The sequence below is a fragment of the Meleagris gallopavo genome, chromosome 10 (genome assembly GCF_000146605.3).
Source record: "Meleagris gallopavo isolate NT-WF06-2002-E0010 breed Aviagen turkey brand Nicholas breeding stock chromosome 10, Turkey_5.1, whole genome shotgun sequence".
Lineage (NCBI taxonomy): Eukaryota > Metazoa > Chordata > Aves > Galliformes > Phasianidae > Meleagris > Meleagris gallopavo.
Genome location: NC_015020.2, coordinates 22595224 through 22618452, shown reverse-complemented (window position 1 = coordinate 22618452; position 23229 = coordinate 22595224). Strand labels below are relative to the sequence as shown.

Sequence of the window (23229 nt, the reverse complement as noted above, 5' to 3'; positions counted from 1 at the left end):
GGTTTTGTTGCAAGTTGTCTGTGCAGCACCTGTCTGCCAAGGAGCATTTGTGCCCCAAGGCATGGCCGGGTGCTCAGCCCAGCAGCATTAGGTGTATTCCAGACTCCTATTTTGTTGTTCTGCCAGGATTCACAGAGGGGCTGCAAGAGCTGTTGAATGGAACCGTGCCTCAGAGAAGGTCTGTTTCACTAGAAATGGAGAAAATGGGAAACATTTTTAAAGCCCTCAGGCTGCACAGTGGGGTCACAGCCTGCAGGTTAGAAGCTACAGTGCTAAAGGGAATATGTGATCAGCAGAAAAAAAAATTATTAATTTTCTGCTTCTGAAGTTTGAGTATACCAAGCAAGGCAGCACCTCTGAATAATCCAGTTGGAAATGCGCTTTGAGCTTGGCTCTTACAGACACAGAGCTAATAAATAATGGATTTCTTTTCAGATGGCTTGATGCATTTAACATGGTATTGTTGGTGTGCACAGTATTTTGAATGCTTCATCCAATTTTAGCCACTAAACTGTTCAAGCTGGTCACTTATCTGAGGAGGGAGATGGCAAGAAAATAAGAGCAAAATGTTTTGCTAAAATATTCATAATCACAAGATTGGAATAAAATAAAATATTTACATAGATACATATATTTAGCAGCTCTGACATTGGACCACCTCTGGGAAGAAGGCAGCAACCAGCTGCAGAAAGCAGACATTTTTACTAAGGCATGTGTGAAAATGTCCAACTTCTCCAGCACCATCTTTCCATAACCAGGATAGCACCGAGTTTCAGCTGGTGACCTCAGAGCAGCTTGCATGGGAGAGCCCTTCAAGGAGAGGAACAATCAGATGCTCTTTGGGGCAGAGATGCAAATTTGGTGATTCCTTTAACAAGAGGAGGCAGCAGTAAGTCCTGACAGACTCCAGCAGATGCCTAGCTTAGCTGGGTCTGCTGAGACAGGGGACCTAGGAGGAGCAGAGCGGTGACAGCAGCCCTGTTACAGAGCAGCTTCACCAAGTAAAAGCTCCACTTTCCCCAAGGCAGCCTTTGTGGGGCAGAGGACACAGCCGGACAGGGCTGCAGCACAGCACAGTGCTGACAACCAGTGGAGGAAAGAGGAAATGTGGCTGAAGAGGGAAGAAATCTTGAGACCATTATATCTCTGTCTAGAGGAGATTCAGTGCCTGAGGGCACTGCTAACTCTCAGTACAGCACATTATACAGCTTATCTACCCAGGAGGAACAGACATGTGCTGCTTCTGCTGCTCTCAATCCAGGAAGCCAAGAAATGGTGGGACTCCAGAGCCCCACGTTTTAGTTCCTGACGTGCTCCTTTGTATAGGATTGTCTGCCACTGAGCTGCACAGCCCTGTCACTGCTTACACTGCAGGTAGGGGATCTCTGGGTCAGCCAGCAGAGAACCCATGGTACTGAATGCAAATGCAGCCCATGAGTCCACTGGGTCAGAGGCAAAAGTGATGCTGCTTCCCCATCCCAACCAAAGCTGTAGCTTGGGTGCACATGCCTGTGGTAAGAAAATGGTACTTGAGTGCATCACTGTTCCTTTGTTGGACTGAAGAGTTTAGGGATTGGCCTTTATTATTATTTTTTTTCTCACTTCCAGAACCTCTTTTTTGAGATCAGCATTGTGTGGCATGCAGGGAGTTACAGCTGTGTGACAACACTTCATGCCTTTCACAACAGCAATGGCACAAACACTGCTGGCTTTGACTTGATTAGAACTGAGGATGCCAGCACTGTGCCTTAAGATTTTTGCATTATATAAAACAGAAGGAGTTCATGCTTAAAAAATGTCATCAGGCCATCACCGGATATTTGTTACAATTATTTTGAGGTGATAAATGAGTAGAGCAGGAATGAAGGGTGACAGCTGGTGAACAGGTTTTGGCAGCGAAGCCAGCAAATAAATAGGAAGGAAGAAGTCATTTCAGGGAAGCTACGTGAGCATGTTGGATGGTTGCTTTTTCCCTAGTATGTGTATGTAAATATATGCATGTATATGCACATGTATATAAAATGGACATTAGGTTAGCTTTATTATTCTCCAAATGGTTAGATTTTAAAATACCCTCTGCAACCCAGGAGGGAGGATAAATAATGCCAGTACCTGACAGCTAGAAAACATCTCAGACCTCACACTTTCCTACCTATGTTTCCCCATCAGTAAAATGGGACTGATGTGTTTTGCAAATGCTGGAGTTTTCTTGAGCTTCAGTTGACTTTCTGGGGGGGAAAGAAGCAAAAGACAGAAGAAATAGAGGCTCAGACTTAGAATCTGGAATATATCTCCTGAATTTGAGCAGTACAGCTTTGTGCCCAATATTTGCAAATGAAGTGTGTCTGTTTGAGTGTACCAGTTAATTTAACAGAGCTTTGGTAAACTGTTTCATATTTAATTTGCGGAGCTGCGGAGCTGACTGTAAAACTGCTGAAATGTCACTGATGTAAACCCCCTAAAATAGCACCACGGTTTTCTGAACAACTTGTGCAGCTCATGTCTGTGCTTGGGACACTGCTCTGCTTTGGGTATCGGTGGCCTGCTGTCAGCCGTGCCCATGGTGCTGAGGGGGGTTTGTCTCCTAGCTTCAGGATAATAAGGTTCCTGGCCCTCTCCCCTCATGTGTATGCTCTCCAGGCTTGAGTATAAACATCAGTTTCCCTTCTCCTGTTGAGAAATTCACCGAGGTATAGAAATGCTGTATATTCATTTTAATACCTTTGTGATAAGGAAGAGCTGTCGCTGTATCTGCTCTTTTTGGATGTTCATTAAGAGGCTCAAGGGCCATTTCCCAAAGGTCTGAACATCCACAGCTCTGCTGGAATGAGAAGCAAGCCAAGAAACTAAGCCTGGTCTCCAGTCCTCTGACTCTTCATGAAGAAAGAGCTTAGTGCAGATGCTGTACAGTCCCATGTCTGTATTTTGCAGTCCCTTTACCACCTGAGCCTTTCCAATCTGCAGCCATTGCCTTGCAGATTTACTTTGTAAACTGGAAACTTGCTTCTGCCCTAGGACAGACTAGGCTCCTGGTAGCTTTAATTGCATGTAGCATGTTTGCAGAAAATTAATACCAGTTGTCAGAAATAGAGGACCATCCCATCCTGTCTCCACAGAACAGAAAGTTGCTACAGAAAGGGTGAACTTTTCTATGTTGGGAGGTGAAGATCAGAAATAATAGTAGCTAGGAAATGTGAGGCTAGGCATTAGGGAAAGGTTTGCAGCGCCGAGGTTTAGCTTGGAAGAAGCTGGGATTGCATTACAGGGAAAGTGGTCTCTCCACCATCAGGGTTTCTGCCAGGGAAATAATGGTTCAGACAGAAGTGCCTCAGCCTCACTGCAGGACCTGAGTGCCACTTCCAGAGCTGAGGTCTGTGGTTCTCCCAGACCACAGTTTCACCTCCCCTTCTCCTTCATTAGAGGAGCAGTTCCCAGGTGCTTGGTATGGAGCTGCTGGATATCCCGCTGAGGTTTTACATTTCTGTACCTGGGTTTGTCAGCAGAAACACTGTGACACAGCTGGTCCCATAACTGCTCTTATTGCATGCAATTTTATTCTTGCTTTGCAGCTCTTTCTGACTGTAGTCCACGTGGCTTTTCTTTCCACAGAGCACTGCTATTTCTTAACCTTTCTCCTGTGAATACTGTGCGTTTCTAAGGCAGGATTTCCCCCTTCCCACACCAGCACTGCAGTTGCAGCTCTTCCTATCTTCTTCCTGTCTTTCACACCCTCCAATGGCTGCAGGCACGTAGGGCTTAGTCCAGCAGTTCTGAATCTGGATCCTGCATCCCATGGGATGCTATCACCAATAACGCTGAGCCTTTAGGCATACTAATACTTCATGATATTGACACTAACCCAATTTGTATCTGTGGCTCTTCTTGGGTTATCTGAAAGTAGTAATTTCTGTATTATAACCAGTTTGTCAAATTGTCAAGGAAAATCTGCCACGTGGCTCTCGCCTCCCATGTAGTAACATCAGTGCTGACCTCCTCCAGCTATTCGGAGGCAGTGATTTTCTGTCATATGGTACCAGGCTGCAATCAGCAAGATGGAAAGGTTAGAATCAAGAGCTCTCCAGGGTGTGCTGCCTTAACAGGATTTTAACAAAACATCTGGAAGATAGTTCCCTTAGAAATAAGCCACATAATGTGCCTCGGGAACAGGGAGCCTATTTTTACCAGTGAGCTGCAGGCTGCAGCCCTTTGCTGGCTAGCCAGTGCCTGTTGGCTCTGTCAGTGCAAGTCAGATCCCTTCTGGGAAGGTCTCAGTATAAACCTGAGGAGGGAAATCTGGCCGCTTTTGGCATGATCAAAGCAGCAGTCTGATCTATTTTTTTCTCCAACTTTGCTGTTCATCAGATCTGTTTTGAGTCCGTAATAACAGCAACGGGGCAAATGAGCATCAGGCTTGAAATCTGACCTGACACCATGGAGATGTTTCTGGCCTGTAAACCCAAGAAGCACCAAGCCATGGGGCAGAGGAGCTCTTGTGCCTTCCAGGCTCTGTGGTTAGCTCTGGGGCGTTCACTGACCCAAATGACCATGTCTGTCTCTCGCTTCATCCCTGGTGTGACCACATTGGCTGTAGCAGATGTGGCATACATGTATTTTGCCTTTGACCTTAGGCTGAACATGCTTCAAAATGTATCTTAAAATACAAGGATGGTAGAGGGTGGTCAAGAATGTTGGGGGGCACAGGGCGGTGCCTGAGGTAGCTGCTGCCTGTTGCTTTGGTGGAAGCAGTTGATCTTCTTCTGAAGGAGGGCACAAAGCTCCTGCAGTGTCAGATAAAAAGTACCATACAGAAAATTCAAGAGCTGTGTGGATGATGCTTATGTGTGTTTTTTTTAAAGCTCTGGTGACTTGCAGACCAGATGAATTCCAGTGCGGGGATGGGACCTGCATCCATGGAGCAAAGCAGTGTGACAAAGTGCACGACTGTCCTGACAACAGTGACGAGGCAGGCTGCGTCCAAGGTATGTACAAAACAGCATTGCGTTCCTTGTGCTTGGTTTTGTCAGACTGCAAGAGAGCTGCAGAAGGAGGAGGCCTGCACTGCTCCTCTGTGCCACAACAGGCTGCTTCCTGCAGAGAGCTGTAAGCCGTTCTGGCAGTGGGGTTGCTTGGGAGAGATGGTTGTGCTGACCAGGCAGACTGCACGTCTTGAAAAGTTCCTCGCATCATACTCAATCTTTTGCTTAATCTCATCCCATTTCTGCTAATGACACCTTCTTGAAGCTCTGTGTCAGGCTTTTTGTTGTCTTGAGCCTCACCTAACTTAGTTGCTTTCCTCTCTTGCCCGACATGACAGAGTCAGCATGTGAAAGTCCCAGCAAGTTTCAGTGTAAGAGTGGAGAGTGCATTGACGGAGGCAAAGTGTGCGATTCACATAGAGACTGCAGGGACTGGTCTGACGAGCCTCTGAAAGAATGTGGTACAGTACTTGCCTTCTACGTGTTGCTCCTGTTGTAACTGCTTCCCCTCTCCTCCATCTGGTGCTCACAGCTTTGAGTGTAACCACATGTAGCTGCTAATGCTATTTCTCACTCTGCTTCTCTTTCCTTGCCTTTATTCTCTCTTCACCCTTCACATGAATATAATTAGTAGCCCAGTCTGATCATCTGCCAATGTGAACTGTGCCCTTCTCAGTTCAACTTTTAATCTTGGAGGGATGTTTGAGCTGAGCACAGGACTAGCAACCAGGAATTCCCCCTCTTCCCAGACACTGGGGTCCTCCACAGCATTGACCAGTTTATTTGGCCTCACTGCCAAAAATTACCTGTGAATTACTGAAAGATGAGCAAAAACATCATAAAGTTTTAGCACTGGTAACATCTTTGAAGGTGAAAGCACGCAGTGAGTGGCAGCATCCACTAGCAATGATTTCAGCCACTGGGTTTGTTGCTGCATCCTGTAGAAATGACAGCAAGCTGCTGTCTGCAGCATCCTGCTGGCTGTGGGCTGATGAGAACAGCCAGGCCATGAGAGCCCGGTCTGCTCCTGGGCTGTGGGAGTCAGCAGAACAGAAAGCTGCAGGTTGGGGAGCTGAGCCTCTCTGTCCTTTTCTCACCAGGCATTGCGAGTGCCAACCCCAACCTAGAGCACCACTACCACGCCGTTGGTTCTTCCCCAGGGGCAGAAATGCCTCAGGCTGCTGTGCTGTCCCTTTCCATGACTTCATGGAGCACCATTAGCATGGAGCTCTGTGCCTGCAACTCAAATATCTCCTGTTCAAGGAGAGTTGTTGGCTTTTCCGTACTGGACAAAAAGTGTGTGAATTCCCAGAAAGGATGCTCTTACCCTGTGCTTTCAGAACATCCTTGCTTTCTTCTGCACTAATCCACATCTCCCTGTCTTTCTGTATGGGTGTTGCAACTTGTCTGCCTGTGGAGGTCTTACTCAAAGCCAGCAGCCCAGTTGGCTGAGGAGACTGGGTTCAGCCTTAACCATGGTGCTGTGACTGCCTCGTTGTGGTCCTAGGCTGGCATCTGAGTGCCATTTGAGTTAGGAAGCTGTGCAGAGAATAGATTCCAGAGGAGACATGCTTCTTTAAGACTGCAGAATGATGTAGGTTGCTGTGAACTTTGACATGCAGCCACAGGTAATCTGCACAGCAGCTGAGGAGATGCAGGGTGTTCTCCTCAGCTTGGTGTGTCTGTACAGCTGCGTGCTCAGCTTTGCAGTGCCCTCTAAGGTTCCCCAGAAAAGCACTGAAGAGGCAGAGCATCACTTGTCTCACTTTAAGCAGGCAGTGAATATGATGCTGAAGTTTGGGTAATGGGCAGCAGCTGTCCAGCAGAAAGAGAGCAGGCTGCTATCTCTGCCTGTTCCTCCTCAGCTCCTGTTGAGAAGTGCAACAAGTGGGCCAACACCTCATTTAGTCTCCAAAATTATTCCACAAAACACCTCTGAAACCAGAGGAAACATTTGCATGAGAGCTTACTTGTTAGTTGAAACAGTTTTTGTCGTGTTTTGCAAAGAGCAGTTGTGCATGGATATGATGCAGTTTCCTATTCCTGTGCAAGTGCAGGAATAGGTGATATTCATTAATGAACAACATTGAACAATGCCAACACACAGTGCAACTTTGTGGACACTTTCTTGGAACCCAGTGAACTTGCTCTATTAATAACTTACTGATATGTGTGTACATGTGTGTCTCTGATAGGAAGGTGAAGCCATCCCAGAGCTGGGATGGGGTTCTCTGACATGATATCTTCTTAGCCTACTGACTTTAATTGGCCTGTGGTTGTTTTCGTTTTCTTTCAAGAGCAGTGGTTTAATGGCTGTGCTGCACTGCTCACCTGTGTCATGCAAGAAAGCAAGAAGTAAAAGATACATGAAAATTTTGCCTTTAAATTGCATTAAGAAATGAAATAAATCAGTTTTGCTTGTTCCACTGAACCCGCTATCCCTGAAATCCCACAGCTCCTGTACAGCAGCCTTAAGGAGAAAACTTTCTCTTCACCTTCTAAAGGTTAATTACAACAAGAAGAAATGTTATTTCTGACAGAAAATCAGCTTTCTTGTATCTCTCATTCAATTCTAGTTAAAAAGACATATTTAGTCTATTTTTCCTTTCAGCTCTCGGAGGCAGGATCAGAGAGGTGGCCTTGGATTAGGCAGAGGCCCAGGAGGGGATGGGGGCTGTTGTTCCATGAATTGCACAATTGGGCTGCTGCTGCAATTCAGGCGTTGCTGGAATTGTCACTCAGATCCTTCCTTGGTGCTGGATGGGGAAACAGTACAGTAGTTCAAAACAGCTGGCCTCTGGGAGATGAGACTCCCCTAGCATGAATTATTAAAGCTCAAAAAGACTGTTCAGAAAAGTCAACATTAACCAGTGCATGGGGAAGGAGTCATCTCCTGGAGAGCACACTTAGGTCCCTTGGAAATGCCTCACATCTGGCAAAATATGCTCAAAGCAGTGGGTTTCTGGTGGATGAGATGCAGAGATGCACAGATGCTGTGTCCCCAGGGCTCCCTCTTCATTTAGCCATTAGCTTTCAGTCCAACTGATCATAACAGTGTTGGTTTGGAATAATAAAGAGCAAGGAAGAGACACAGTGATGGCTTCCTTTCTCTGAAGTCATGCTCTATGTGGCCAACACCTGGCTACAGAAGCTGGTAGCTATGGGAAAATGTGCGTTCGACCTTTCTTAATTTTATTCAGACTTATGACTAGAACCCTTCCTTTACCATAGATAACCTGTATGCCTCTTCTAGGTATTAACGAATGCTCTATGAACAACGGTGGTTGCTCACACATATGCAAAGACTTGAAGATAGGCTACGAATGTGAATGCCCACCCGGATACAAGCTTCTGGATAAAAAAACGTGTGGAGGTAATTTACATGCAAACAGCAGTCCCTTGTGTTTCACCATACAGAGACATGATTATATGCACTTCAGCATTGCTCCATCACAGATGGTTTGATTTCAAGTTATTGATGGGTTTCAAACACTCCTTTCAGACATAGATGAATGTGAGAATCCAGACGCTTGTAGCCAGATCTGCATTAATTACAAGGGGGACTACAAATGTGAGTGCTACGAGGGATACGAGATGGACACCCTGTCCAAGAACTGCAAAGCTGTAGGTAAGGCAGCCTGACAGGCTCTTAAACTCTGACTGCTCAACATCACAATTCTGATAAGAAAACACACTTGCAGGGCTGAGCCTAGGGGAACAGAGGCAAAAGTTAACTAGCAAGCACAGGCATTAATTTCAAGCAGCACGGAACTGCCGCCATGATAGCAGATGTGTCTCTAGGCAAGAACTACTGATAGTGCAGATCAGAATATTTTAACCGTGTGCAGAGCAAGATTATGATCACTAGTTGGCTGATTGAAGCTGAAACTCGAAAAGAAAGCCCCTTGACAGGTTTCACTAAAAACAGCACAGAAGAAAATATTTACTGGTAGTCATGTTAAAAGAAAACAACCCAATTAAAACATGGTAGGTTATCACCTCTCCACCTACCCAGCCTCATACACAAATACCAGTGTGAACACCAGCAGCTTGCTTGGGCTTATTGCAAAAATGAATGTTAAAGTCAGAGGGATTGCAGCCTTTCTGAAAGGCTGTGGGCTGGGCTGGCCTGAGAACATGACTGCAGTTACAGTTTGACCAGCACCCAGGCTGCAGAGTCTAGCCCACAAAGAATAGATGTGAGCTGTGTTAGCCTAAGTGCTTGGTTGGGTGGTGCAAGGTCTGCATGTATGTGACAGCCTAAAATGCCTTCCTAGCAATGAGTTCCTGGCTTTGATGGATTCAGTGTGGCTCTGCCATGCCTTGGTCTGGCTGCCTGCCTTCCCTCCAGCCAGCCTGGAGGGCTTTTTCTCTTCCTTGTCCTGACCACGAATCACCGAAACCGAGCCCCTGGATTTTGTATCTAAAATGTATAGTTGAATGTGGGGACGTTCCCCAGAGGCTGGGTGACAGGGGTGCTGTGCCCTGTGTCTGTATGTGTTAGCTGTCTACATTTGGCCAGAACCAACTTAGACCTGCTGCTGGCACAAAGCGGATCCGTGACTTACTGCTCTTCACTTTGTTGTTGTTTGAGAAAATAATGTATCCAGCCTTTAGGTCAGCTGCTATAATAACAAATGCACTTTCTTCTGTGTCAGGAAAGAGTCCCTACCTGATCTTCACCAACCGCCACGAGGTCCGTAAGATAGACCTGGTGAAAAGGGACTACTCTCGCATCATTCCCATGCTGAAAAATGTCGTGGCACTGGATGTGGAGGTGGCAACAAACAGAATATATTGGTGTGATTTGTTCTACCGAAAAATCTACAGGTAAGGGCTAATAGAGAGAGTGTGTTTTGGTACCTTTCTAAAGCTGTGCTTCAGTCTGTAAGGACGATCTGCAGAGAACAACGCAGGATGCAGTGAACCTTGGGGTTTTCTTCCCTTATTGCATTACCTGTTGTGGCCCAGACTTTGTAAGCTTTTCAGGAATTGATAAAGAAATCAGGGGCTTGTGCAGTTGGCTTGAAAATGCAGGAAGGCTTTTCATGAGTAGTAGATCCCACTGCATTTGTGCAATTTACATGTGGACTCCTGTTTACATAATGATCATATTGCCAAGTGAGGCTGCTGCTGTGCTGTGTGCTTCCTGTACATGAAACCACAAAGGACTTGGCATCTGAAGGCACGGAGGCAAGCGGTGAAAGCAAGGATACTGGCTGACCACTGGAGGCTCTGCTAGACTAGATGAAAATCCACAGCACTTGATCACAGACTACATTTAATATCCTGTAATTTGTTTCCCTTTTTTTTTTTTCAGCTGTTTTTGTACATTCATCACCATTATTATGTACTGGAGCTTGTAAGAGTGTCTAGTCAAAAATGCATTTAATTTATGCACTGAAAATTCCCCATGTATATTGCTGATTTGCATAGCTATTGCACCCTATTGCAGCTTCAGCAGCAATTTGTTTTGGATTTTAGCTAATGATCAGACAAAAAGGTTGATTGGTTTCAGTGCATAGGAGCCAAGCTGAGGTTTTTGCAGGCTGTGGTAGCTTTTGTGCCAGTGGCATGGAAATTTGCCCAGGTTGTCCTGATTATTAAGCACTCAGGTAGCTGGGCAGGTACCCTGAACAGCCCTGTGTGGCCCTGGAAATGGGGAGGTAGCTCAGCAGCGAACTACTTCCACTGTGTCCAATCCTGCAGGCATGAGCAGGGTGGGTAAGGGGTTCACAAGCACACAGAGAATTATTTAAGACACTGCTCCTTCTGCAGCTGACAGTTAATGCCCTGGGACTGAGAGCCCCGAGCAGTGTTCATGCCCTAAGTATGACTGTACCAAGCCTGGTTCCTTTTCTGAACAGCAGAATTTTTATCTTTCTCAGTCCTGCCTACATTAACTTTATTTTGAGTCATGTCTTTTCTGCAGAACAGGCTGTGTAATCATCATTTCTTAACAATTAATGCTGCTGTTGGAGATGCTGCTGCTATCACTAATATCAAGCACTTCTAAAGAAGGCCACCATATGCTTCCAACAGAGGAGTCCACCACAGGAGTCCTGTGGGTAGCAGCAGTCTATAGATCCCCTCTTTCTCGACACTCACTTCACTTCTCTTTCTGCCATTGAAATGTTGTCCCCATCAGGGTGTTAAAAGAGTCATATTCATGGCTCAGCGCCGTGTTGGAAGGTGTGAACATGGCTGTTTCACTAGGGAGGAATTAGCTGGACTGGAACTGCAGTCAGAACGTGTGGTGCTCATCAGGACCAAAATAACAGCAGCTTGGGAACACAGCCACATGCTTTGCAGAAACCCTAATGGCACCGTTCATTTAGTGTTGGGTCAGAGAGAAACCAAAGGCGATCCCCATAACACCTCCATCTTCTGAAGGTGCAGCACCCGCTGCTAATCCGTGTGGACTCAGCACAGCCATCCCAGCCTGGGCTGCGGCCCAAAAATAGCATCGAACCTTCACTGCTTGTTCCATGGCCAAAGGCAGGATGGACAGTGAACAGGAGACATTAATCTCAACTGTGCAGGGGGAGAAAAAGTTGTGGGTTTTTTTTTATTTGTTTGCTTTTAACCAAATTCTTCTAAGGGCCGACAAAGCTCTTAGAAACACCAGTGCAAACTCGGAATTTCTAATTCCATTTAGAATTGCTCTGATACTGGTATAAAATGCAAAATAACAGAATCACCTGTGCTTGTAGGTGTAATATTGGGTTATTCTTGGAACCTCTATGTAGCATCTCCTGCCTTTCGTTAGTGTCTTTAAAAGATTCTGAGGCTGACATTAAGTGAAGATTTTCTTTGTATCTAACAAGAAATCACTTGCCAAATTAGTATAGCTTCATGAATCCCTTTGATGAATTAAAATTATTTACACAGATCCTAATTCTGCAACACATTTAAGCACGTTTATTTGTATGCTAAATTCAACTCTGTTCAGCAGAGCACTGAAGATAATATTTCCAATGTCCATAAATCCCACTAAATGGTACTACTGAAGTTAATGTGCCCTAAGTCAAATGTTGTGCTAAATTGTGCAGTTGTAGCAGGAGGCTGGTGGGAACATAAAATAACAGCTCCCTGTTCTGCAAATGCCTGCCATCCAAATACAGAGATAGGACCAAGGTGGAGGAGAAAGCAGCAGAAGGATGCAGTACACAACTGTCAAGGTTTTTCTGTCGGTCATCTTGCCACATGTGCACTTTGTTCCCGTGGGGTTGGAGTGATGCTGCCAGCACTCAGCCCTTCCTGAGCTCCAGCCCTGTGCACATCTGTACAGCCTTCTTGTGCCATGTGTCAGCCCGGTGACAAATCTTGTCTCTGCAGTGCATACATAGACAAAGCGAGCGACACAGCGGAGCAGGTGATTCTGATAGACAGCCAGTTGAACTCTCCAGAAGGGCTGGCGATTGACTGGGTTCATAAGAATATCTACTGGACGGATTCTGGAAACAAGACTATCTCAGTGGCCACTGCAGATGGGAGCAGGAGGAAGACACTTTTTAACAGCGACCTCAGTGAGCCGAGAGCCATTGCTGTTGATCCCACACGGAGGTGAGTGTGAAAAGGAAATGTTTGTGCTTTTCTGATGGAATTCCGATCGTCTTTCTGCCTCTCTCACAAAACTCAGTGCATCACATGTGCCATAAATTGGATCATAATGGATTTACTTACATGTTTAAAGATAAGGGTCTTTGTAAGAGCTTACATAGGACTGCTGAGATGCTTCAAAGAGCTGGTTCAGGTAAATCTCTGGATGGCTGCTGCTGTAAGAGAAAGTTTTGAAAATTACGCTGGGTTGTGAGCCAGGTGGGAAATAACATAAGTATGACAGGAGTGTGGGATAAGTGAAGCGTACAGATTTACCAGACACCAGGAGATAGTTTGGGGTTTTATATTCTGGAGCAAGTTCTGTAGCAAAGTAACCTGTGGGACAGGAGCACGGTAGCTCCACTAAATGCGTATCAAGATAAACTGAAGTGACCAGGAGGCTTTGCAACATCAAGCACAGAGCACTGTAACTCTCTCCCCAATCAGCAGTTCAAATTTCTTACCCTGGGGTCCAATTTACTGTCTCCTTGCATCCGTCTCTTCTAGGTTCATGTACTGGTCTGACTGGGGAGACAAAGCAAAGATTGAGAAAGCAGGCCTCAATGGCGTGGGGCGGCAAATGCTGGTGTCTGACAACATTGAGTGGCCAAATGGCATCACGCTTGGTAAGCAGCCAGGTCACAGCTTCAGGATCCACTGTGGCTAATATAAATTTCTTGTAAAGTAGGCAAACAGCCAGAGTTAAAGACATCCATGTTTACCACCACGCAGGTGTGAGGTTCTCCGCTTGGTTTTATGTTGAAAATTCTGTCCATAAAAGGATGTAGGAGAAAATGTTACTACTGTTGCATATTGTTGAAATGCTACTGCTGTGAACAAATAATGTTATCCTTTAGTAATTAAGAAATTAATTAATGGCTTGTTTCATTACAGAATTTGTTCTTTGTTGGCACTCATCCACTTGCACTCAGTCTAGTGAACCTCATCCAAAATAAGTGGATCTGCGCCAGGAAGAGACATTCAGTTCACAGCATTTTAAATAACACTGGGCCCTTCCCTCGCGCTCTTACCTGCACCCTCCCCAAAATGTTTCTGGTCTGGGAAAGAAAGTTCCCACCACTGCCATTCCCTCAGCCTGCAGCACAAGGATTTTTGGAACCAAGCATTCTTCATCACTGAAAACATGTTAATCACGCAGCTCCTTCAGAGAGATGTCATTTGAATCCCAGTTGTTATTCTCCAGCAAGAGGCCAACAACTAAATAAGACTTAGTGGCCGTGAAGGAGCACCTCTGAGAAGCCCAAAGTGTGGCTGCCCTGCTCCTTCTGGTACCAAACAACGCTGTCAGTCCAGCATTCGCACGCACACACCAGAATGTTTCTCCTTTTTAATCTTACTTAGAAGGTCTTATCCCAGCATATCTGGGCACTGAGTCAAAATCAGAACTAGTGTTAAAAAAACTTTTAAAAGCCTAATAATAAAGAGATTAGTCATGCTGCCAGCAGGAAAAAATGCTGGGAAGTGAAAAAGAATTGCAGAAGCTGTGTGTAATTTTGCTTCATTGTGTTTTACTCCTCAGATTTGCTGAATCAGCGTCTCTACTGGGTGGACTCCAAATTGCATTCGCTCTCCTGCATTGATTTCAATGGCAGCAACAGAAAAGTTCTGATCTCTTCTGTTGATGATCTGAGCCATCCTTTCGGCTTGGCAGTGTTTGAGGTAAGAGTCAAGATCGGGTGAGAAAAGACTGGAGACTGCAAGAGGTCTCAAAGCTCTTGTTGATTGAAAGCTTTGCCTTTTGCATAGCGCAGAAAGCTGAGTGAGGGTGTTTGCTGCTATAGTAACGATTAACCTGGTGGTGGGTTCAGCAGGGAAAATAGTTTTCTAAAGCCCTTAATCAGGAGAGATGCGTCGCCTCACGCTTCTACCTAAAGTAGTACAAGTGAATCCGTGAGGGGCAGGCAGTGCTCAGAGTTATGGCTCCCATATGACTGCAGAATAATCATGGCTTTCCCTTGAGGTGAACTGAGCCAACCGCCCATGCAAAAGCTGAAACTGTTAGCAAGAGACAGGAGAAACCACTTGCTGTGATTAGCAGTGGGGAAGCCGTTCACTGAGTGACACTGCAGCATGTCCTGTGTCTGCCTTCTGATGAGTCAGACTTTGAGGGGAGCTGCATGGGCTCGGGGCAGCCACCCAGCCCACTGCCGAGCACTCTGCTGTTCCCAGCATTTTTATTTCACATGCATGCTTGTGTTGCACTGTCCAGCGCTAACAGAATCCTCAGGGGAGGATGGCCCCATAAGTCTGGGGGTTGATTGCTTGCACTGTCCTCAGGCCATTCCAGTATCTGCAGAAGTGTCCTCAAACATTTTCACCTGTGGCAGGAGTCTGAAGGTTCCAGTGGTAGTATGTGTGCCAGGCGCTCACAGGGCTCCCCCTGCAGTCACTGTGCACCAGTGCATTGCTGAGTTGGGGATTTGGTATTAAAAAGGTATTTATTTGTTCACCTAGGTCAGGAAGGCAGATAGTTCACTTTCAGCTTCAGCTGCTGCTGTTATGACACACAAATCCTGCCAGACATCAGAGCAATGTCTCTGTCCAAAAAACTACAACTCCGATCCTACAAAAATATATGCCTGTCTTCACAAAGTAGACTTCTGGCCCCTTCTTGAACTTAAAAACCCAATTGCATTCTTGTATGATTGTAGATTCTTGTGGTACTCATTTTACTCCTGTTTTTAAAAAACCAAAAAGGGGCAGGAACATCCCAAAAGGTCCAGAACTTGGATATAGCCGAATTCCTGCTCCTTCAGTCTCACAGCTACTCCAAATTACTGAGCACTGCTAAACACTACTGGAGTACTGTGCTTTTTAAACATGCAAAAGAAAAAAGCTGCACACACAAGTACCATAATACCAAAGTTATCCCAGCACAGGAAAACAGCGCATTGATTTTTTGACTACTAGAGTTTAGTCCAGCTTGAATTGGAACTGGGCAGAGTCAGGTCAGAAATCCTATGTATTTCCTGCAGGACAGAGTGTTCTGGACTGACCTGGAGAATGAAGCAATCTTCAGTGCCAACAGGCTGAGTGGCTTGGACATCTCTGTGTTAGCAGAAAACCTCAATAATCCTCATGACATCGTTGTATTTCATGAATTAAAGCAGCCCAAAGGTAAGACATGTCTCTCGTGTCCTTAAATCAGATTTATTTGAACTACTAAATGAACTGCTTCCTGATGGTTTCTGATGAGAGAAAAAGCGCAGGTAATAATGTGAAATCAATGCCTGATGTTTGAAGTTCCTGCATAATTAATTCAACAGCAGCACCTACTGAAAAATCTGCCATTTGTTAATTGCTGTTTAATTACCATCTTTGATAACAGAATTACTCTCATTACTGTGATCCTTTCCATTCATTACATGTTTGGGCCACACTGCAGCCTGGAAATGTCACAGCAAGGTGAGCAGATGGAGAATGGCACTCAGCACCGGGCTGCTGAGCAAATAACATAAAATACTGCTTCTTCATGACACTAGGAAGCCAGCTTCTGACCCAGGATAACTGAAGCTCACCCTGAGAAAGTTCAGTGAGGAGTGCATGGCTTGTGTCCATCTGCTGTTATTGTGAGCCATGTACAGATGCTCTCCTCGCTCAGTGGCATCAGTCTGTGAATGTTCTAAATAATTATTAGTAGCAATCAACAAGCCATTCAGATACCACCTTTATTGTGCAGTATCTGAACCACTGGCTTGTGAATGAGTACATTATCACAAAAGCAACTGGAGCTGCGTGAGGCTGTTAATTTTTATTTGCTAATCTCTCCTCAGGTTTATAGAAGTACTTAAGGTTTTACTCCAAACTGTAAAGATGATTAAGGAGGGCAATTGATCAAGGTAGAGAGTTGAAGTGAGTCTTAAGAGACTTAATGGTTCTTTGCTAGGGAAAAAAAAAAAAAGTAACTTGTCTTTTCTTCTGTCTTTGAATAGCTCCAGACTCCTGTGAGCTCAGCCCCCAGCCAAATGGAGGCTGTGAATATTTGTGTCTTCCTGCACCTCACATCTCCCCTCATTCCCCGAAGTACACGTGTGCCTGTCCTGACAACATGTGGCTGGGTCCTGACATGAAAAAATGCTACAAAGGTAAATACGATCACATCGCTGTTGTGCTGTCCCAATAAAATTGTATTTAACGGTGGAAAAAAGTGCTCCTGATGTGGAACACATACATTAGCTTTGGAATTCCAGATATATTCTGTCTTCTGAACACAGCATTGCACTATTCCTTATTGAAAACCTGTGTTATTTTTTGAAAGCATCATCAGGAGAAAATAGAGGGGAAAGGGGAAAGAAGAGATAATCCCTTGGACTGAAAATGTGAATGGTCAATAAATGATATACATTTGCCATGTTACTGCTCTGTAGATACTGGATCTGGAAAGGCCACAATCATTGCTGAAGAGACTGGTGGTTACAATATAATTTTCCCTAACGTGCAGATGGTCCTGGTACAAATTCAGTACCTTCTCAAAAAATGAGTACTTTAATTTATTAACCATCTTCCAGACAGAGTGCTTCACTACTATTAATTAATTAAAGTTTGATTTCAGAAAAAAAATTCTGTAGCTGTAGATCTATCAGTTCTGTGCTCGGCAAGTAGAACTGGAATTTGATTTCTGTTTCCAACCAGCAAACAAAACAATCCGCCCCATTTGTGATTTGCTATTTTGTTTCATCATTGCTTTTGCTTTTCAGATCTTCCAACTACTCCAGCTACCACAGTGGTTCCTACAACCACAGCATCTCATCCTGTCACTACCTCCACTGTGACTGTAACTGGCAGTGCCAACACCACCGCCGCCGCCATCCCCGGAGCTGCATCGGAAGCCGTCCCGAGTTCTCATTCAACCGCATCCATCCTCATAGACTCTGAGATGACCACTGGAAACAGCAACTTGTCACAGCACTGTAAGTGTATGACATTCTTCTTTTCTTTTTCAATGTATACACTGCCACAAAAACTCATGAACAAGTAGGAGACTGTACCTAACAGCTGAGCTATAAAAGGTCATATGTAGGCACATCTTCTTGCATAGCAGGAGAAATTAGGTATTCTGTATGCCTCTGTTCTAGTGAGGTGATGTGATTCCAGTTGCTCGGGATCTCAGGGCACTCGTGTCAGGCTTTCGTCCCATGTGTGTAAAGCTGACTCTAGAGATAAGGCCCTGCAAAATGCATACCAGTCCTTGCCCTGTGCCCACAACTAGTCCACAGCGGCTTCAGTGTTGTTTGTAGTGCTGCTGACCTAAATATGAATGAGTCTATAGATGGCTTACGTATTTTGTTTAATTAGTGTTGTGATCCAGCACAAGCTATGAGGGAGACATACTTCCTGTCCAGCTGTAGCCCTGTTGGACATTTGGGATTACTGCAGTCCAAGTCAAGCTGCTGCTGCTTTGCATGACTGTGTTCTGTGTGTTAATGTGGCCTGATCCATGAAATACAGTAGAAGTTATGCATTGCATGGCACAAAAGTAGTCTGAGGGCATTAACAGGCTCTCCTGAAGTTTACCCTACATTACGAGTGAATAATGAAACCCTAGTCTATCATTACAGTGCTATCACATCATCCCTCTAGCTTATGATGCCTCATGCAAAACTGAAAAGCTGACCTGCTTTTCCAAAATCAATTCTAATCCAAAGAGAAGAATTTATACTTCAGAACCGTCCTTGAAGACCTCAAACAGATACAGATTGCTTTAACAGATTAATAGATTAAAATACTTTACTTTAAAAAAAAAACATTTGAATAACTGGAACAGGCTGTTTCCATTGCACTTGGAAAGCAAAAATAAGCCATCCTGCTTTGACTACGATGCCTCTTTGAAGCAATCAGTGAACTCGCTTTGTAATGCATGCGGGAAAATAGAATCTGATTTATAAAATTCACTCTTGTAAGTCCTGTTTGTGCAAATTTCCTTTCAAATGTAATAATTAACTTAAGCCGTAGATGCTAAGTTCTCTAAGTATCTATGTTTGAAATAGTCTGACCTATTATTAGGTAAATAACCATGTAATGGAACAATCTGCCAAGGGGAACTGTTTAAAAGGATAAATTGCCTTTTAAGTTTCGTGAATTGATGCATCTGAAGACAAACTACAGTTAGTTTCCTTCTTCTATATTCCAGCTACTTTAACACAACTATTTTCTGTGCTGATTCCCAATTATTAGAGCTCAGAGCAAACATTTTGAGGTTACTCTTGCATGCTGCAGCAGGTACAGCAACCACTGATGAATGTGGTGACCAGCTCCATAGCTGTACACAATACATGTAGGTACACACATGTGCACATATAGCAGGCACTGCATTCCTTGCATTCCTAGGAAACAGTTCAGTTCAACCCAGCTCAGTGTTATGTGTACGTGTGTCTCTTTTTATTCTTCTCCCTAATTATTCCAAAACTTTTTATGACCTCTTTGGCAACAAATACTTTACGATGGGCCGAACAACAGCTTACTGACATAAAGCACTGTTTAGCTATGGCTTTAAAATCTGTGAATGAGTGATATATTTATTTCTGTAATTACAGATTCAAATAATGGTCAAGGCTTTGATTCAACAGTGACAGCAGCTGTTATTGGAATTGTCATTCCTATTGGTAAGCTGATTTGATTTAAACATTGAAGGAGAGCATACTGAAATATTAGTGTAAATAACCTTTTGTGACTCAAGACTGGGGGGTGGGAGAGAGTAGAGGAACTGCTGAAATGAGTCCGGAGTTGAGACAGTTGTGAAGGATATAGACTTGCATAGGAACATCTCAGCAGATTCCTCCTTTTTCCACAAAACTGGCTAACAGCAGTTTTTGTCTCCTTTCATCAGTGGTTATTGGCTTGCTGTGCATGGGGGGATACCTCATCTGGAGAAACTGGAAACGGAAGAACACTAAAAGCATGAATTTTGATAATCCAGTATATAGGAAGACAACAGAAGAGGAAGATGAAGATGAAATCCATATTGGTAGGACTGCCCAAATTGGACACGTCTATCCAGCAGTGAGTATCTGAGGAACCTGCTGACACAGATTCATTTTGCTGAGAATTTGGCTTACAGAATTATCTCCACATGATTATGTTGTTGGGTGTTTGACATTATTAGTTCTGTTTTTTATCATTCAGTAATTAGTGAATAGGCAGAAGACTAAACTTGTCTTAAAATATAGTGGTGTATATAATAAGATGCTGTTTAAATGAAGAGCAACTGTTCTAATCGGTACACACAGTCTGCTTTATGCTTGCTGCCTTTCCATCTCAAGAGCTCAATATGTGACAACTGACTTATCTTCTGAAAGGTTCCATGTTGCTCAGACTCCTACCAAGTACCTGAACTATTTTAAGGATAACAACTTGAGCTTCTGTACAAGCCAGGCAGAAATTGTATTTTCCATATAATAGAACAGTGCAAAAGTCAGATTTCTCACAAGGGGAAGTGAAGGAGGTTCTTTAAGAAGTTAAAGAAATTTGTCTTGGCAACATTAATCTTTACAAAAATGAAATACTCGCTTTGTTAGCAAGTCCTTTGTACGCAGAAAAAAAGAGAAATTGTTCTGCGCGGCAGCTTGTCTGCATTGGAGCTTCCTACCAAGAAGCAGCCCTCATGAGATGAAGCACTGGCAGTAATAACTGCTTTGTATTTTTAGAAGAGAGAAAGATCTCAAGTGAGTGAAGGCAATATAGTTTCTGTAGGAAGGTAGGAACTTTACTAATGCCCTGTTTACCCGAAAGTCACCTAGAAATGCGTCAGTCCTCACGAGGAATTCTATCCATGTAACATACAAGCCAAGTGAACTGTCCAATGCCTCTAGTAAACTTAAGGGAGAGACCTCATTTTAGGGGAAAAATCAGCACATGAAATAGTACTTGTCACCGTTACATTAAGGCAGCAAAGAGATTTTTAACAGGAAATACAACTTGAAACCAAATTCTGATACTGTTGTTCACGTATCAAAATTCACAAGTCACAGAATTTCTCCTCAAGTTTGCTTTTCTTCCTTCACAGCGTGTAGCACTGAGCTTAGAAGACGATGGGTTGCCATAAGGACAAAGTTGCTGCTTCAACCAGAACACACCGAACAAATTTTCTTTGGATCACAAAACCTGCTTCTTTGTTTGAATCATTATTTATGTTGCAGAAGGGTAACCACAGAGTTATAATGAACTGCAAACATCCAAAGGATGTGAGAGTTTTGTATGTATAATCTTTTATACACATTTTAACTTGTTGCACTACCCATTTGTGATAGTCAATAAGCAACTGCTGAGCTACTAACTCAATGTACATAACCAGCAGGCTGACGGTTCAGTAGCTACTGCTTTATTTTAAGACTATATTTATAGATATTTTGTAAATATTCTGAATATGCTTTGTGGCTATCCATCAACATAAGTAAAATAAATCCTGTACAGACCGTTTAGAAATATTTATTAACAAAATCTGGATTATAAGATCTGATCTGTAAATACAGTAGAGGGATGAGAGTATTTATTTTTTGTATGTTTGGCTTGCTGTGCATAGATTATCTGTGTATATATCTATCTAGTCTAGATAGATATATAGGCATATAAATATATACATATATATAAATATATACATATATTTTAAAACTACTGGGCTATGTTTATGAAAATTAGGGATAATTGAATTTTTACCAGGTGTTTGAAGTTCACTTTCAAATCTAAAGACACAAAGTAAGAAACAGCTGTACTGTAAGATAGCCAATAAATGACAGACATAACAAACAGGGCTTCTGTTTCCCAAAGTAGCCTGCAAGGGTTGCTTTCACCTTTTCCAGTTTAGCCAGCTTCACCTGCACTGCTTTGAGCTGAAGAGCTGTTGCTAAAAGCATTTCAGACAGGAGGAGCTCCTACAGTGACCACATTTTTCATTCTGTACTGTTGGTTTTTACAGGTTGGTACAAATCTGATTTAGCAGATTTTTTCTTTTTCTTTTAACTATAAATCTAAATCTTTTTCCCCCATTAGGCATCCTGCTCCTCTCACATGCATTTAGAATTAGCAGAAACAAAGGTTGGGTATCTGAAAGAATGTGTCTCAAGGTGAGCACTCAGGAAGGCTCATCAGGAAACAGTCCCACAGTAACAAAAGGTAATCCCTTACCTTCCGGATCCTTTCCCCCACTCTCTTCTTCATTAACAGTCACAATTTAGGAGATACTGTGGGGTGGTGTCTTAGTTCAGCATATGTAGAATTCATTAAAGTGCAGCAGCTGTCATTAAAGTGAATGTCTGCACTATGGTAGATCTGACATAACACAGAGTGCAAGACAAGGTTCAAAACTCACAGCTCTATCACTGGCTGATTCCTGGAATATAGTGGTATCTGAAAAAAAAAAAAAAAAATCATCACAGGAAAAAGAGGTTGAAAGCATTCTGGTCTGTCAGTAACTGCCTTTCATTCTCTATGGTTCCCAAACATTGTTTCTCTCTCCTGCAGACCTCAATAGCACTGTTACCATCACCCCATAAGAAAATGAAGAGTCTAAATATGCACCATGTCTCCTAATAATTACAATGAACCAAACACAATTAAGATTAAAATAACTGACGTAATCCTGCTGCAGAAATAGGCAGTGAGGAGTCCATGCGCTCTCATATTTACTCCTTTGATGGCAGACAGATATATATATATATTAATATTATATATATTAAATATATTTAAGCAGGCTCCTCCTGCAGAAGAACATCACCTTTGTGCTAGCCTGGGATTCCAAGATACTGCTTTAGGAAGGAGAAATCAAGAACAGCCTCTTTGTCTTGCTAAACTAGCTTCCCTTTCCTACACAGCTACTTCCCCCACCCCTTCAGTTCCAGTAGCTTATTTAAGGTCTGTGCACTGAAATGGAAAGCACTAGTGTAAGGCTCTGCACCCAGGTTCACAAAGCTTCCTATCAAAACACAGCAGGTGCTGATCCTTCACCTCAAAGGGCACAAAAAGGCACCTAGGCCAAAAGCAAGGCCTTCTCCCAGCTGCTGTTTTTCACCTGTTCCATGCAGCAGAGAGGACTGTCCAGTTCCTCCTCCCTCCCTCTCTCTCTCACTGTGGTACAGATTGCTGGTGTGAGCTGAGGGTAGCAATGCTGTTTGGCTGGGTTGTTCAGAAGACCCTCTGCTGAATCTCATGCTGTGAGATTCCCAGGAAGTGGATATACTTACTTAAGGTGAGTTAGACTTGGATTCTTGACTAAGAAAGGAACAAGGTGTCGAAAGCCCTAGGGTGGCACTTCCCCACTTACACTCAAACTACTCACTTCACAGCCTTTGTAGACAACATCTAAGGAATCAAGCACCCTTCTGTTCAAATTCTAGATTTTTAAGGCAGTAAATAGGTGATTGAGATACCAGTTACTGTTCCAAGGTATGAAGCTGTGTCTGCAAATTCATGCACTGTGTGCACCAAGAAAAACTGAGAGAAGGCTGTACGTGGTAACACTGTAACTAACAGACATGTAAATATATTTGGAAGTTCTACAGTTTTGATACTTTTCTAAGAGCACATACACACAAACCTGTATAAACCATGTAAAAAAGGCTGAGTTTTTTTGTAAATGAACTCAATGTGCAGTGTTGATTTCAACTAAACACCAGATTTTGGTTTGTTGTTTTTTTTT

General features: G+C 43.6%; 1 protein-coding gene and 1 long non-coding RNA gene across 4 annotated transcripts in view; one reads left to right on the top strand and one right to left on the bottom strand.

Moving 5' to 3' along the window:
- LRP8 (LDL receptor related protein 8) overlaps window positions 1-23223 on the top strand; it is a 64627-nt gene extending 41404 nt beyond the window's left edge. Inside the window, exons 4-17 of one of the 2 annotated variants that reach the window (XM_019618753.2) lie at window positions 4857-4979; window positions 5315-5437; window positions 8230-8349; window positions 8479-8604; window positions 9635-9806; window positions 12315-12542; window positions 13086-13204; window positions 14119-14258; window positions 15575-15716; window positions 16532-16684; window positions 17297-17509; window positions 19133-19201; window positions 19426-19598; window positions 20602-23223. In XM_019618753.2, the coding sequence (XP_019474298.1) occupies window positions 4857-4979; window positions 5315-5437; window positions 8230-8349; window positions 8479-8604; window positions 9635-9806; window positions 12315-12542; window positions 13086-13204; window positions 14119-14258; window positions 15575-15716; window positions 16532-16684; window positions 17297-17509; window positions 19133-19201; window positions 19426-19598; window positions 20602-20640 (1940 nt within the window). In that variant the 3' untranslated portion in view covers window positions 20641-23223. The remainder of the gene's footprint in view (window positions 1-4856; window positions 4980-5314; window positions 5438-8229; window positions 8350-8478; window positions 8605-9634; window positions 9807-12314; window positions 12543-13085; window positions 13205-14118; window positions 14259-15574; window positions 15717-16531; window positions 16685-17296; window positions 17510-19132; window positions 19202-19425; window positions 19599-20601) is intronic. The other variant, XM_019618754.2, reaches the window with a different exon arrangement.
- LOC109369319 lies at window positions 99-21809 on the bottom strand. 2 transcript variants are annotated; one of them, XR_002118240.1, is made up of 4 exons: window positions 21720-21809; window positions 13043-13103; window positions 12663-12754; window positions 99-188 (listed from the first exon to the last, which is right to left on the bottom strand). It is a non-coding gene; the product is annotated as an uncharacterized LOC109369319 (long non-coding RNA). The 2 variants fall into 2 exon arrangements; XR_002118239.2 differs by lacking the exon at window positions 99-188 and having other exon boundaries at window positions 12620-12754.
- Window positions 23224-23229: the final 6 nt, after the last annotated feature.